At 42.9% G+C, this 15,275-nt stretch overlaps 1 protein-coding gene across 1 annotated transcript; it reads right to left on the bottom strand.

Annotated features, from left to right (window-relative positions):
* Positions 1–1,794: 1,794 nt before the first annotated feature.
* Positions 1,795–12,524, bottom strand: LOC308286812 (vomeronasal type-2 receptor 26-like; the record flags this gene model as incomplete). The annotated part of the gene is made up of 4 exons (XM_080727936.1): positions 1,795–2,699; positions 3,754–3,857; positions 8,652–8,944; positions 12,333–12,524. 4 exons carry the CDS (start codon positions 12,522–12,524, stop codon positions 1,795–1,797), a joined length of 1,494 nt encoding a protein of 497 aa, XP_080584062.1.
* Between the last annotated feature and the right edge of the window lie 2,751 nt (positions 12,525–15,275).

Below are 15,275 nucleotides of genomic sequence, written 5' to 3'. Positions count from 1 at the left end.
GCGAAAAGCTCCCTGTAGCACCCCCTGCTGCTCAGGGCTAGATCCGCGCCTGAGGCCCGCTCCGACTGATGGGTTCTCATGGGTTTTATTTGCCATAAGTTCACACCGTGAAAACCTGTCAAGAGAATATACATAAATTTTACCATAATGAATTACAACATAGACAAACAATGCAATAACCAATTTAACAATAAAAGGCAATGTAAATGAAACAATATCTTTACAAAACAGTGAACCAACCAGATACAAACAATAAAAGTGACATACCGTGTGGCATTCTGCACTGAAACTTTAGGAGAGTTAAGTCATTTTTTCTTTCTCATCTTATCTTTTTTAGAGACCCTTGTTGGCTCTGTATCTATAATTTTGTTTAAGAGACTCGCACAGAGCGCACTCTTCTCTGCAGCACTCAAGTGTGCCTCTGTTCTCATCTTTCTGCCTACACCTGACCAGGTGGACCTTATATAGCTCTGATTACGGTCATGTGACCTCTGCTCAAACCCATACATAACACTCCCTGGACAACAGATGGCACCAACACAATATGTCACCCTCAAAATAAGCCATTTTCAGCAAAGAAAACAAATCCCAGCAAATCTCAACAAATCCAACAATAACATAAAATAATCACCTAGTGCTGGGACAGTTACAGAGATATTCATATATGGGCATACACATACAGACAGATACAGAGATCTCCATATATGATATCTCCATATATGGTAATAAATGGACAAAGGCAAAGATATGGTCAAAACGGGTCTTATGACACAGAGAGAGATCTCTATATATGGGCATAAAATGGACACAGATAGACAGATGTCTCCATATGGGCATTCTGACATTTGACTTAGCACTCTACAGAGATCGCCTAACAACCGGAGGGGCATCATTTCCCACGGGATTGCTCAAGATGAAAACAGACAGATACAGAGATATCCATAAATGGGCATAAAATGGACGCAGACAGAAATATATCTCCATATATGGGCATAAATGGACACAGGCAAACAGATAAATCGGGTTTGCGTTAAAGGGTGGGGCATTCATTCCCTATTTACATCATTCCCAAGTAGGCCGGTCCCCGACTAGACTGTTGGCCGCCCGAAGGGCAGAGATCTCCATATATGGGCATAAAAGGGACACAGACATACAGATATCTCCATATATGGGCATGATATCTCCATATATGGGCATAAATGGACACAGGCAAACAGATGGTCAAAACGGGTCCTATGACAACAGGTATAATGGGGTTTGCATTAAAGGGTGGGGCATTCATTCCCTATTTACATTGTTCCCGAGTAGGCCGGCACGCGACTAAACACTTGGCCGCCCCAAGGGCAGAGATCTCCATATGGGCACAAAAGGGACACAGACAGACAGATACAGAGATCTCCCTATATGGGCATAACATGGACGCAGACAGACGGGTCCTATGACAACAGGTATAATGGGGTTTGCATTAAAGGGTGGGGCATTTATTCCCTATTTACATCGTTCCCGAGTAGGCCGGCACACGACTAGACGCTTGGCCGCTCGAAGGGCAGAGATCTCCATATATGGGCCCAGACAGACAGATACAGAGATCTCCATATCTGGGCATAACATGGACGCAGACAGACAGATATCTCCATATATGGGCATAAATAGACACAGGCAAACAGATGGTCAAAACGGATCCTATGACAACAGGTATAATGGGGTTCATTCCCTATTTACATTGTTCCCGAGTTGGCCAGGTCGCCGGGCGGCCGAGCTTAAATACAAAGAAAATTCATAATCATTGAATTTCTACGTCTTGGTGGCACCACGACCCATGATGCACTTCTTGGTGTTTCTTTCCGGTTTCAAAAGCATTATATAACACTTTGGTCCAAACAGCGCCACCAAAAGGCCAAAACTAGACGCTAAAATAGCAAAGACCTCCACTACATCTGCATATTTGCCTGGAGAGCTGATATATGCTGGGATGAAGGCTATCCACACGGCACAGAAGATCAACATGCTGAACGTGATCAGCTTGGCTTCGTTGAAGTTGTCTGGAAGATTCCTTGCCATGAATGCCAGAGCAAAGCTAAGGAGAGCCAGCAAACCAATATAACCAAGCAACACTGCAAAACCAACTGTTGATCCCACATCGCACTCATAGACTATCTTATCACTGATGTATTGTGTGTTTTTATGAGGAGTTGGTGATGAAGACACAAGCCATGCGACGCACACTGCAGCCTGGACGGAGGTAAGAGCCAGAACTGTTCCTCTCTGCTGCACAGCACCAAACCACTTCATAATGTCTGCTCCTCCAGGCTTGGAGGCCCTGAACACGGCCAACACCACCATAGTCTTTACCAATATACAAGCCACACACAGAACAAAACTGATCCCAAACGCTGCATGTCTCAGCTGGCAGGTCCACATTCTGGGACGACCAATGAACAGCAGGGAGCACAAGAAACACAGTTTGAGTGACAACAAGAGCTGGAAGCTGAGTTCTGAGTTGTTGGCTCGCACCATGGGTGTGTCTCGATGATAGATGAAGATCCCCAGGACAACGGCGCACATAAGTGTGCCCAGCAACGTGATGGTTGTCAAGGAGATTCCCAGAGCCCCGTGGTAGGAGAGGAACTCCACGCTCTTGGGGACACAGTGGTCATGCAGTGGATTGGACCAGAAGTCCTCTGGACAACTGGTGCACTCTGTAGAGTCTGAGAAAGACGATATGATTAAATGGTCTGACAAGTACAGTATCAGCTTAACGATAACCTACTGTTCATACACTAGTAAGACACCTCAGCGTGACTTGCGACCTCAGGGGGGGGAGTCATTCTGGGGGAGTTTGTTCATGTTTTTGTGAGGGTATCAACCCTAGGAGACAGGAGGAGAACATGCAAACTCCACACAGAAAGGCCCTATCGCCAACCCCACCCAGGGTGTGGGCGCTGATGATGCGGTGGGAGGAACACGCCGCCCATATATGTCCTTAATATTGATAACATAATATCCTTAATAATGTCCTTAATATTGACAATATACAAATCTCCATATATGGGCATAAAACGTACGTAAGTAATGCCAAGCAGGGCCTTGGTGAGTTAGGGCCTTGGTTTGATGCCTGTGGATCTCCATACATGGGCATAAGGGGGTACCCTAACATTCTCATTTCCGGCCTGGAATTTATTATATCAGAAATCTCCATGTATGGGCATAAAAGGTTTTTTTTTTCTTTTTCTGGGAATGACCATATATGGACTTTTTATTTTATTTTATCCTTTATTAATAATATGTATCCATATACATACAATATATGTTATGCCCATACATGGAGATGGGCATAAAAAAAACGTACGTTAATTAGTAATGCCAAGCAGGGCCTTGGTGAGTTAGGGCCTTAGTTTGATGGTGGGTGGATCTCCATATATGGGCCATATATGGTACCCTAACATTCTCATTTTCGACCTGGAATTTATGACATCAGAAATCTCCATGTATGGACATAAAAGTTTTTTTTTCTTTTTCTGGGAATGACCATATATGGACTTTTATACCCTGAGAAATCTCGTAGCTTGTCTGACTGTCAGTACAGGAAGTGATGTCATGTGACATCCTTTTTATGCCCATATATGAGTAATTCTGTACCACATCACTGTGACTCACTGACATCACACTGACATCACTTCCTGTACAGACAGTCAGACAAACTATGAGCTTTTTCAAGGTATAATGTGACTTCGGTCGCAAAAAAAACCATACCAGTTTCATTGCTGATCTCTCCTTCAGAGCAAGCAATGCAGTCAAAGCAGCAGACAGGTTCCCCTTTCCTTCTGGCCACGCGGGTCCCAGGGGAGCAGCTCTCACTGCACACAGACCGGAGTGGCTACAGAGGAGAGTAACACTGATCAATTTCAGTCCAAAGTAAATTACATGCACATCATGACATGTTGTATTTTAGAACACTAAATGACCTTTTTGGTTTCAAAGTTCCAGAAGATTCTGTCTTCATCAAGGATCAGTTCTTCATCTCCTGAGGCTGACTTCTTGTACTCACCTACTTTGTGAACCTTAATACTACCATCAGGGAGCCACATCCAGTTCATGATATCACAGATTGGTAGAGGATCACCGTTCTCATCAAATGATACAGGATCACCAAATGACGTGGTGAAGTTGACCTTTTCCAGGTAATATACAAGCTAGAAATGGTGATGAGAAAAATGATGAAGAACAAAAGATAAAGATTATATATATATATTTTTTGAGCGGCGGTAAACCGCTCCATAGAGTGGCTGTGCGTGTGTCTGTAGCCACTTTTTCCTCAGCGTTTTGCCATAGCAATGTGTGTGTGTAGCCTGTATTACATCACCAATTACATCCTAGACCTATATCCTAGTCTGAAGACGTTATGCAGGCACGACCACCGCTCACTTCACATTGGGTGTGATTGTTTACATAAACAAGGAGATGTTTGTCTGTCAGTTTGTCTGTGCTATGCCCAGTTAGCCTCAGTGGCTGGAGCCATTTATCTCTTGCCTGGCGTTGCCAGCCTCTATCACACACTTCGTTTTGGGAAGAGAGTCTGGGATTTCAGGAAGAGCTTTCATTTCTGGGGGGCGTGGCACTGCATCTTTAATGCATTTATATAATTTTCATGTCGAGTTAAGCTCTGACATTTATAGAGGTGGTGCCATAGTTTTGTACTTTTTCTGGTTTTCATGGGTCTAGGAGGTTGACAGTACTTCATTAGACCCCCTGGTGTGGTAGTGAGCAATTATGTATTCCCTTTGTATTTGGGGTTTCTTCCTGGAGGCTGACACCTTGTGGGTCAAAAGTGCCGATCCAAAAACACAGATAAAATGACATCCAGTGATGTCATTACGTGCGCGTCCCGCGTCAGAAACGCGCTCACCTCGCCCAGAATGGTCCTGGGGTCCCGGGGATGCGCCTCCATTGGAGTCCATGTTAAAATAAAAGTCCACAGACACCACCATTGTTCATGGGTGAAAGCATCCTACTTTACCCTACATTAACACAAATACAATCCGCGTAAAAGTCTAAAACAGGCGATAGAAACGTCAATGTTTTGATTCCACCGTAGTCCGACGCCATTTTGCACGCCCAAACTCATTAGGGGCACATGTTTTAGCATAGCACCGGGCCGCTCCCTGACCATAGTGGCACAGCGTGTCGGGTGCTACACCAAAAGGGGTGCCCCTGATGAATTCGGTGACCGTCATACACAAGGGACGGCGTTGAAACGTGACGTCTCTACAACTTCAGCTGGGTCACCACCCACCATGACAACCAGGCATACTTAATGAACTGGTGGGTGTGGCCACATAAAAACCTAATTTTAACTCTTTCTGTACACTTTTTTTGAAAAAAAAAATCTTCCTCCTAGTATAATCATAATACCTACTGGTGGCTTAATTTAGCACATTTTACGAAAACAAATCAACTGAGGTTTGTAGTGAACAACTTGCATTGAGCGAAACGACTCAACGCCAGCAGCTCCTGGACACATTTTCATTTATATTATTATTCAAAATTAAATTCAACCAGAAACTCCAGCAAACCGTTCAATAATATCACACCTGCCATGGCTGTATTGTCTGCCAACCTGCACAGCTATGCCCAACGAAAGGCCCTCTTCCCGGCACACACTGCAACATGTCATGGAGGGCATGGGCTACAGCGTACACAGCCTTGTACACGGCATACTCTTGCCTGAGATTAAAGTCCAACAGTGTAGTTTCTGCGGTTGCCAGGTCCTCTTGTCCAGTGCACACCCTTCCACCAGCATCCACCCACTCTGATGGAAGGGGTGCAAATTTACACTGAAATGTGATCTCCCAAAACTGCCTTACCTGAACACCCAAACAGAAATATAATAGCCTATATTTGAAAACAGACTGAAATCAGATTGAACTAGAAGCAGTGTTCTTCCGAGCACAGGTCTCCGCCAGGTCAGGATGGTTATTGTGACCTCCTGGTGGCGCTATAATAGGTCAATGTGCAATGGGTGCTGGGTCTTCTTCTGCCTTTCGTGGCAATCGGACGCTGCATGCATGATTCTGTTCCAAAAATGTGTTCTGCAAAAGTCAACCTGCTGGTGGTGCTATTATAACAGGCCAATGTGAAAAGGATGGCATTTGTTTCTTGACCTAGTGGGAATGTGGGTGCAAAGTTTTACAGAAAGCGCAAGCTGTGTTCATGATTTGAGGCATGCTGTTCAAAATGGACCAATCCTGCCAACTTTGGAAGCCAATGTTAGCCAATCAGGATGGAATATGTCTTGATCACATGACAGTAGAGATACTCAGTACTGATTTGTGTGATTTTTGGATAAAATCTGAAGGAGTAATATCCAAAAATGTCCACTGATCAATGGAGTTATAGGTAAAACACAGATCAGCCTGTTATAGAGCCACCATGAGGCATTTATTCCTCGGCCTAGTGGGAATGTGCGTGCAAAATTTCACGAAAATCACATCATCTGTGTTTATGATTTGAGACATTTTTTTCAAAAGGGAGCACTGCAAAATTTGGAAGCCAATCTTAGCCAATCAGGATGGAATATGAAAAATCTGGACCTGTTTCGTTTAATTGCCTATGTAATCCTGGGCTCTGCTCTCCCTCTGCCGCGCCTGGGGAGACAACGGACTGACCTCATGTTTCCTTCAATGCATGAGTAGTCCAAGTTGTTTCTTTTCACCTGACAGGGGGGATTTCCCCGGGATGGACGTAGCGCGTGGAAGAAACACGTTATTCCAACCAGTTCCATTCCCTTCCATCAAGCGCCCCGGCTGGTCAGGGGGAGGCATTATTGAGACCAGGATTACTGCATGTTTTTGTGAGGGTATCAACCCTAGGAGACACGGGGAGAACATGCAAACTCCCCACAGAAAGGCCCTATTGCCAACTTTAGGAGTACTGTCCAAAAATGTGTTTAGCACGAACCCGCCTCCTGGTGGCGCTGTAACAGGCCCATGTGAAAAATTGTGGGCAGAGCTTCTGCTCTGGCACACAGTGTGCGTGTACAGTTTTGTTGCCATCGTGCCAACAGTGGAAAATATGTACAAATATGTATCTTGCGAACAGCATCAACACATAAAAAGCGCTTTACACAAGATGAAACAATAAAGATCACCTTGAACTCTAAATTATACAAATGACTCACTATGATGTTTATGTGGCTGTTGTCAACGTCACTTTCGGGACGTATTTTTGACAAGAATTCCTTGAGGCCTGGAATCTCTCCACGGCGGATTGCAATAACCAGGGTTCCTCTCACATATGGCATGTAGTGTGGAGTCTGGAGCTTTGGCTGTTCTATAAAATTCAAATCAGCTAAAAACTGTAGACCTGTCACATTCTGCTTTTCCACCTGTTGATTGTAATCATCATCATCATTATTATTATTATCTCTGCCAGGCCGAAATGACAATCACAATCACTTAAAACACACACACACACACACACACACACACACACACACACACACACACACACACACACACACACACACACAATCACACACACTAGGGCTGGTATACCTGAACCAAAACCTGTGGGGCCCGTTGGTACCCGAGGGTTCGGGCTCGGGGCAGTCGCATTTTCATAATGATTTGTCGGACGTTGATTCGGGTCGGACATATTGTTGATAGCCTAAGGTAAACTCTAAAGTAAATGTGTTGTTGTGATAAAGGGAGCTCGCAGCTTATAACTACTTCTTCGTCACGGTGTGTTCCATGCCAAAAGTGGCTGATCTACGATCTCTCAACGACCGTCAAGTTTAAGGACTAAACGTTGTGAGCTTGCAGATCGGAGAAACTTGCAGAATGAGTGTGCTGTGCTGCGAGTCACTGTAGTCAGACCAGACGTGCAGTGCAGCGCACATTACTATTTATATTATTTAATAATCAACGTACTATTTACAACACTTTCACAAGCCACAGTGTGGCTTAATATTCATATTAAGGGTAACAAGCAGGCAAGTTGCATGTTCTGAAGAATACGTTTGCTAGACTATAATCAGTGTCATCCGTGGCTTTCTCAAAGAAAAAGGAGGGGGAAAAGCGGTGGGAAATATAAGGGTCACAATGCATTGCCACACACTGTGAGCTTGAAGATCTGCTATTGTCAAAAAAGTATATAGAGCTGAAGTGGTTAATTTATGTTTGGAAATAATAATCAAAATGTAGAAAGTAGGCCTAACTAGTACCGTAACTGAAGTTTACAAATAGTTGTAGTGGTCTAGTGGAGTATAGTGGAGCAGAAGTTAAAGTTTTGAAATTTGGAAATTCTCCAGTAAAGTAAAAATGTACTTATGTAGAGTGCTTGAGTACATGTATGCGTAGTTACTTTCCAGCAATGCTTGCTTTTTCAGGCCGGGACCCCCAAAATAATCATATTTAAACTGGGGACCCCCCACCCTCACAAGCACTTGGAATTGCAGGAGTTGGCATTACATTTAGTTTGACTCAAAAGGTCATTTTAATGATTAATGCTCGGACGTCGATTCGGGGCGGACAAAAAAAATGGGCCCAGCTCTATCCCAGCTCTAACACACGCACGCACAAACGCACGCACGCACGCACGCACGCACACACGCACACACACACACACACACAAACATAGTTATGAGTTCCCACATTGTAACGATCCCAACCCGAACCTCATCCATGAGCTTAATCAGATGCAGCCCATATTCAAACACAACGACCACGCGAGCTGTGGACGTCTTCATTATGGAGACGATCCTCTGGAGTTCCGCCGGGTCTCGGTCCCAGGGCAGAGCCTCCGAGTAAGCCAGGCAACCCCAACCGGACTGGGTCAGCTCAGACTGGATGATGTGGGCCGCGTCGTGGCCAAAGACATCATCCAAAAACACTAACCCTACCCAGGTCCACCCGAACCGTCTCATGATCTGGAGCATGGCTCGCACCTGATTGGATAAAGACAGTGGTTATAACATTAAATTAAATACTTGAGGTTTACTGGAGTCTGGCTCAGGGGTAGAGTGGCTGATTGGGAACACAGTTTGATCCCGGGCTCCCCCAGAGTTAGTGTCTTTGAGCAAGACACTGAGCCCCCTAATTGCTCCCGATGAGCAGGTTACTATAATAAAAAATGTAGTTACTAGTTACTTTGCAGATTGCAAACCTACCCACTTCAGCCCTTTATACATTTCAGCTATTTGACAAATCCAACAAGCTCACAATGTTATTAATTTCTTCCACCACTGGGCAAAGCATGGAGGGATATGTGCTTAAAGTACAATATCTCTGGGCCGAAACGTCCTAACTCCAAAATTTTCATTTTCAGGAAAATGAGCTCAAGTGGAATTGGGCTTTTTACTACTTTTCACTGGTTCAATATTATTTTAACCAACACCCAGACATAAAGGGTGTTCAATAGCACATATTTATGAAAAAAAAGAGAGGGCCAATCGGGTGAAGTTTGCCGGTTTGGCAGCAAGTGTGGCGTTAGGAGGTTGCTGCATGCTCTGAACATAAGAATACGTTTGCTAGACTATAATCAGTGTAATCCGCGGCTTCCTCAAAGAAGAAAACGAAGGAGGGAGAAAAACGGTGGGAAACATAAGGGTCACAGTGCATTGCCACACACTGTGAGCTTGTAGATCTGCTATTGTCAAATAGCCAAAGTATATAGAGGTGAAGTGGTTCATTTATGTTTGGAAATAATAATCAAAATGTAGAAAGTGTGGAGTTAGGAGGTTTTTACTACAAGCACATTTTTTTACTTTCCATTGGTTGAATATTATTTTAACCAAAACTCAGATGTAAAGGGTGTTCAATATACCGGTATGCATTTCTGGTCTACGTTACACTGATAAGAACTAGATGCGCGCACAGGTCGGTACCAAAATTAGCCAATGAAACCAGCGCTCCCCAAGACAACAGGTTTGGGGATTATTGGGAATTGATTACATGATACAGTCACCTGTGCATTTAGTCTCATTGTTTGTAAACAAGAAACGGGTCTATAGCCCTGATGTATGCCAAAAAAAATCAAAAACCTCAGAAATTGAGTTAAGAGGTATTGGCCATACAGTGACGATATCCAGTTTATATAGTGACAATTCCTATCTAATCTAAATCAGTGAATCTCCTACATTACATTCCACAATGAAAATGTAATTTCATTCCCTTTTGAGGCTGTCAACATGAGAGAGAGCCCTTAGGCGTCCCACACACAGCTGCGTGAAACATCTTCTCCGTATCGGCTGAGAATGGCCACTGGGGGCGCCGTACTAATGCATTGTCAATGGAAGGTTGTTTGGTGTTTTGTCGTTGCCGTGTCTCTTGGCCAAAAGACAGGCTGCGGTTGAGCTTGAGACACGGCAACGACAAAAAACCAAACAACCTTCCATTGACAATGCATTAGTACGGCACTCCCAGTGGCCATTCTCAGCCGATACGGAGAAGATGTTTCACGCAGCTGTGTGAGTCCAGCCTAACGCTCCAGCAGTAATAAACACAAACAGATGAGGGATGGTATGCAATATCAATTACACTCCCTAGAGGGCGGTATTTATCAAGTGTGTGGAACATGATGCAATAGCATAATGTACTACTTAGAAGTTCACCTGGATGGTATTACTTATAATTGTTCTAAAGAAGGAAGGGAACCGGTTCCGGTCACTCAGACAGGAGCACATGGCATAGGAAGTAATCTGAAAAAAAAAAAGAAAAAGACAAAACTTAATGTGAGCGGAGCGAGAACTGACGAGCTGTTGTCACACTCCACTCAACCTGTCATGATCTGAGAGTACCTGAGACGAATAAAGCCCTTTGCACACAAGCGTGTTTAACCGCACGGATAAAACGGACAATATAATTTTTTGAAAAGAAAACAATGATTCTCTATGACCTCATGCACACCGGCTCCGAATTAGCCGTGCGACGAGTGGCTGCCGCCGTGCGTTTTTTTCTCGATCGAACCCAGTTCGATTTGTGCGTCTTGTCGCATGCGGTAAAAAACTCATCACTCCTTTTATGACTCCTTTTTGGATCTGCAGCGCCGATTCCGCACAGCCTTGCACACCAAATCCAATGCGTTTTATTCATGCCGCAAACGAAAAAAACGCATTTGTCCTGTGTGCAAAGGGCTTAACAGTCTAAGTCCGTATTTAACATTTTTGGATAAAGATATTTTTTTGATTTGCCAGACTGTAAACCACAAACTAGAAGTTTTCAATCTCTTAAAGTCTTAATGTACTCCTCTCTCATTTTGTTGAATTAGATTTTTTTTACTTCACTCATATATATTAGGAATTATAAGACACTAGAAGTTTGCGGCCCTTTGGGCCGCAAAAGTCTAGAGTTCAGGCCGCTGCGCGGCCTTCACCGCCATGTTGCGGCAGTGTGGTGTGTGTAATGGCCAAATATGGGTAATTCTTTTTTTGAGAAAAAAATTTTTTTTGAGAAAAAAAGGTTTTTTGAGAAAAAAAGGTTTTTTGAGAAAAAAAAATGTTGAAAAAAAAATTGAAACAATTTTTTTTTGGGGAAAAACATTTTTTTGGGGGGAAAAACAAACGCTTGCGCACACACACGCGCACGCACGCACACACACACACACACACACACACACCCCCCCTCTGTTGTAATTCGATACTTTACTCTGCTCAGCTCCTCTCCCCCCTCCCTCCCCCTCCCTCCCTCTGTAACTTGATACCCTGATGATCATTTTGAGGTTTCAGCACTGGCCAGAATGTTCAGAATACTATGTCAGGACTGGCTGCTCTGCGTGAGGCGAGATGTTGTTAAATTGAAATAAATGCGGTTCAAAGAGTGGCATGTTTAAAATGTGGACATTTGTAAATTTTCACGTTTGTTCGACGTGGTGGCTATGTTTGTGAGAGGTGTTTGTGAGAATATGTAGCTAAACATTCTGGTTTAGGTTTGCCACCAATTGCTCCAGTATAGATGCTTGATAGGCTTAATACTTATGGAAAGTGGAAAAACAGTATATCTCTAGCAGTTTGTGGAACAAGAGTATAAGTCCGTACAAGCAATATTCAGCAGACAAAGGGAGCAGATAACATTAAAACCGACAATTAAACAAAATGAGGGGGGATTGCATTAACAATTTAACGGATTAAAAATTACTAGTTTGTGGTTTACAGTCTGGTAAATCCAAAAATATATATATATATAAAAATAAAAAAAATCAAATATGGACTTATACTGTTATTCGTCTCAGGTACTCTGGTACAAGTAGGGTCCAAGTAAGCAACTTACCACTGGCACTCGGTACAAACCCAATACACTAGACTTGGCAATAATATGAGCTGAGGCATCATCGCCCACAATTCCGAGCACTGGAGGAGAGCCGACACAGCTCTCATCCAACCGGAACCGCTCCTCTCTCCCACTGACCAATGACAACGCTGCACGGAATCCAATTCCCGGCGTGTAACAGGTGTCATAGAGAATATATCCCAGGGTCACATTGGGCAGCAGGCTGGGGTTCCTGTTGATCTCCGTAACAGCAAAAACCATGGTCTGGGCCCATCTGAACTCGTCAATGTCAAAACTAACACACACAACAAAATGACACCTTGCACATTTTGTCTTAGTAGAATTTTAAAATATCAACAAATCCCGTGGTAGCATAATCATCAGTGGTTCTCAACCCCAGGGGGTCCCCAGATGTTTGTATTATTGAATGCTTTAAAACACATACACAGCCATTTACAATATACTTTTGCGCCTATACTCCCAGGAATATTATTAATTTTTCAGAGTCACAGTAGATCTCCCTTATATGCATGACATTTTGGTAGGCTGTAGTCTATATAGTGTACACTAGATGTCGCCAGCGATTAAGGTCTCTGGCGATTGCTACAAGGCCTCAAATTAGCAACCAGTCCATTCACTTAGCATTAGCGTTAGCATGGAACGGCCCGGGACCCGTGCACGCCATACGCGAGCCGGATTGTCTTAAAAAATTATCGACTATGTGCCTTAGATGCCCAATAGACGCACAGAGACTTCAAACCGGATCAAAATCCGACGTTTTGAACGTGAGATAGAGCGGAGTTGCTGTAATGGCTTCCAATGTAAAAAAATATGCTTGTGTACATGGGATACACGCTCGATTTCCGGTTTCCTGCGATGACGTCATTTCCATCGGAATATCATTGCTGAAGCTTATATAAAGCTAGAATGGTCATTTATAGCTCAAAAAATGTCAAAAAAATACCAAAAAAATCAGAAAATGATCCCCAAGGCGACGTTTGGCGATCTGGCTGCCTCAGCCCTCCCCAAAATGGCGATTTTTGGCGTTTTGGCTGGCTAAGAGTTAACTATTGAAAAATAGCAGATATACAAGCTCACAGCGCGGCGTCGAGTGCCGCGCTGCGAGCTTATAGATCTACTATTTTTGAAAAAGTCGTGAAAATGTATGCAAATCTTTGAACGTATGCATTTTTAGAGCGAACGTTTGTAACTCAAATTTAGCTTCTGGGTGGTCCTTGGAACTACAATATTTTGAGATATGAATATTTTTTTACAGGGGTCCATCACATGAAAAGGTTTGAGAACCACTGACATAGTAGTCGCTCAAGAGCAGACTAACTGAGCTGTTAACTGTTAAGGGAAAAGGACCTTTTCTTTGGCGATGGCTATAGCCACATTGCTGACATAGAAACATAGGATTTTTCAAAAAACCTTAGAAGGATTCAATGGGGGTAAATGTATTGTAAATTTGTAATGTATACAGCGTATCTGCAAAGTGACGATTTAAGGAATTTTAAGACCTGTTTAGTACCTCCGGTTAAATATTTGGTAAATTGCCAAATATTAGAGCATAAATTGTAAAAATAGCAGATCTACATGCTCACAACGCCTCGAAACGTGAGGCATTGTGAACATGTAGATCTGCTATTTTCACAATGGAACAGATTGAGTCAAACTCATTTAATGCCAACTCCTACAATTCCAAGTGCTTGTGAGGCTGGGGTTGATTATATGATTATGTTGGGGGTCCCGGACTGAAAAAGTTGAGAACCACTGCCATACATCAAAGCAAACAGTGGTGGAAAGTAACTACTTACACAAACTCAAGTACTCTACATAAGTAAACTTTTACTTTTCTGGAGAATTTCCAAATTAGCTTCTACTCCACTAAATATACTCCACCAGACCACTAGACTTATTTGTAAACTTCAGTTACTAGTTAGGCCTACTTTCAACATTTTGATTATTATTTCCAAACATAAATTAACCACTTCAGCTCTATATATACTTTGGCTATTTGACAATAGCAGATCTACAAGCTCACAGTGTGTGGCAATGCACTGTGAGCTTGTAAAGTGCCTAATTTCCAGTTGAAAACTTCAAATGAGACTTTAGAATTTAGTAGGCCTACCTTTTTTTATTATGTTATGATACTGGTATGAATACTTTTACTCAAATAAATCTTGAGTACACAACATTTACTTGTGATTCTACATTGCAGTATTGTTACTTTTAAAATGTAAATACTTCTTCCACCATTGCAAAATAACACATTGCACATTTATCTTTGTCGAATTATACAACATCAACAAATCCTGTTGTACCATGCGTCAAAACAAGGTCCCTGTTCTCAGTGGCGTCAGTTCAGCAAAAGCTAAGGTATGGCAACATGACTGTGTCATGCGTGCGCACCTTTGTGCACGTGCATGACACCAGTCATGTTGCATACAGTACCTTAGCAACAGGCATGATGATTGATGATGATGATGAAGATGATACTGTATCAGTGGATAGTATTATTTTACCGCAGGCACAAGTAAACAACTGACTGCCAAAAAAACAAAAACAAAATGCCACTACTATTAATTAACAATAATACATTGCACTTGTGTGCAATGTATTTTACAATACCTTGTAAAAGCTATCATTTTGTGAAAATGTCCATTGTAGTTCGTTTAAGGTTTAATTTAATAACAGAATAATCAACACAGATAGTCATAGAGACATTTGTGAATTTATTTTAAGGTATTTAAGGTTGCCATAGCAGCTGCCATACCTACCTTGCCATACCCAATTGACACCTCTGCCTGTTCTCTTGCTTGCTCTATGTGTGATACCCCACTTGTTCATGTCAAGCTATGTGTGATACTCACTCATAGCAAACAGGGTCCTGTTGCTCGGAGGTGAAGGACAGATCAGGGAAGACAGAGGAGAGGTGGATATCAAACACGGCTCCCAGAACCAAGTCCCCCGGCTTGTAGATTCTGTTGCGATTAAACTGTGCCTGTAACT

The sequence above is a fragment of the Nannobrachium achirus genome, assembly GCF_963921795.1.
Source record: "Nannobrachium achirus genome assembly, chromosome: 6".
NCBI lineage: Eukaryota > Metazoa > Chordata > Actinopteri > Myctophiformes > Myctophidae > Nannobrachium > Nannobrachium achirus.
The sequence above is the reverse complement of the archived record's forward strand: the minus strand, read 5'-3'. Positions and strand labels throughout refer to the sequence as shown.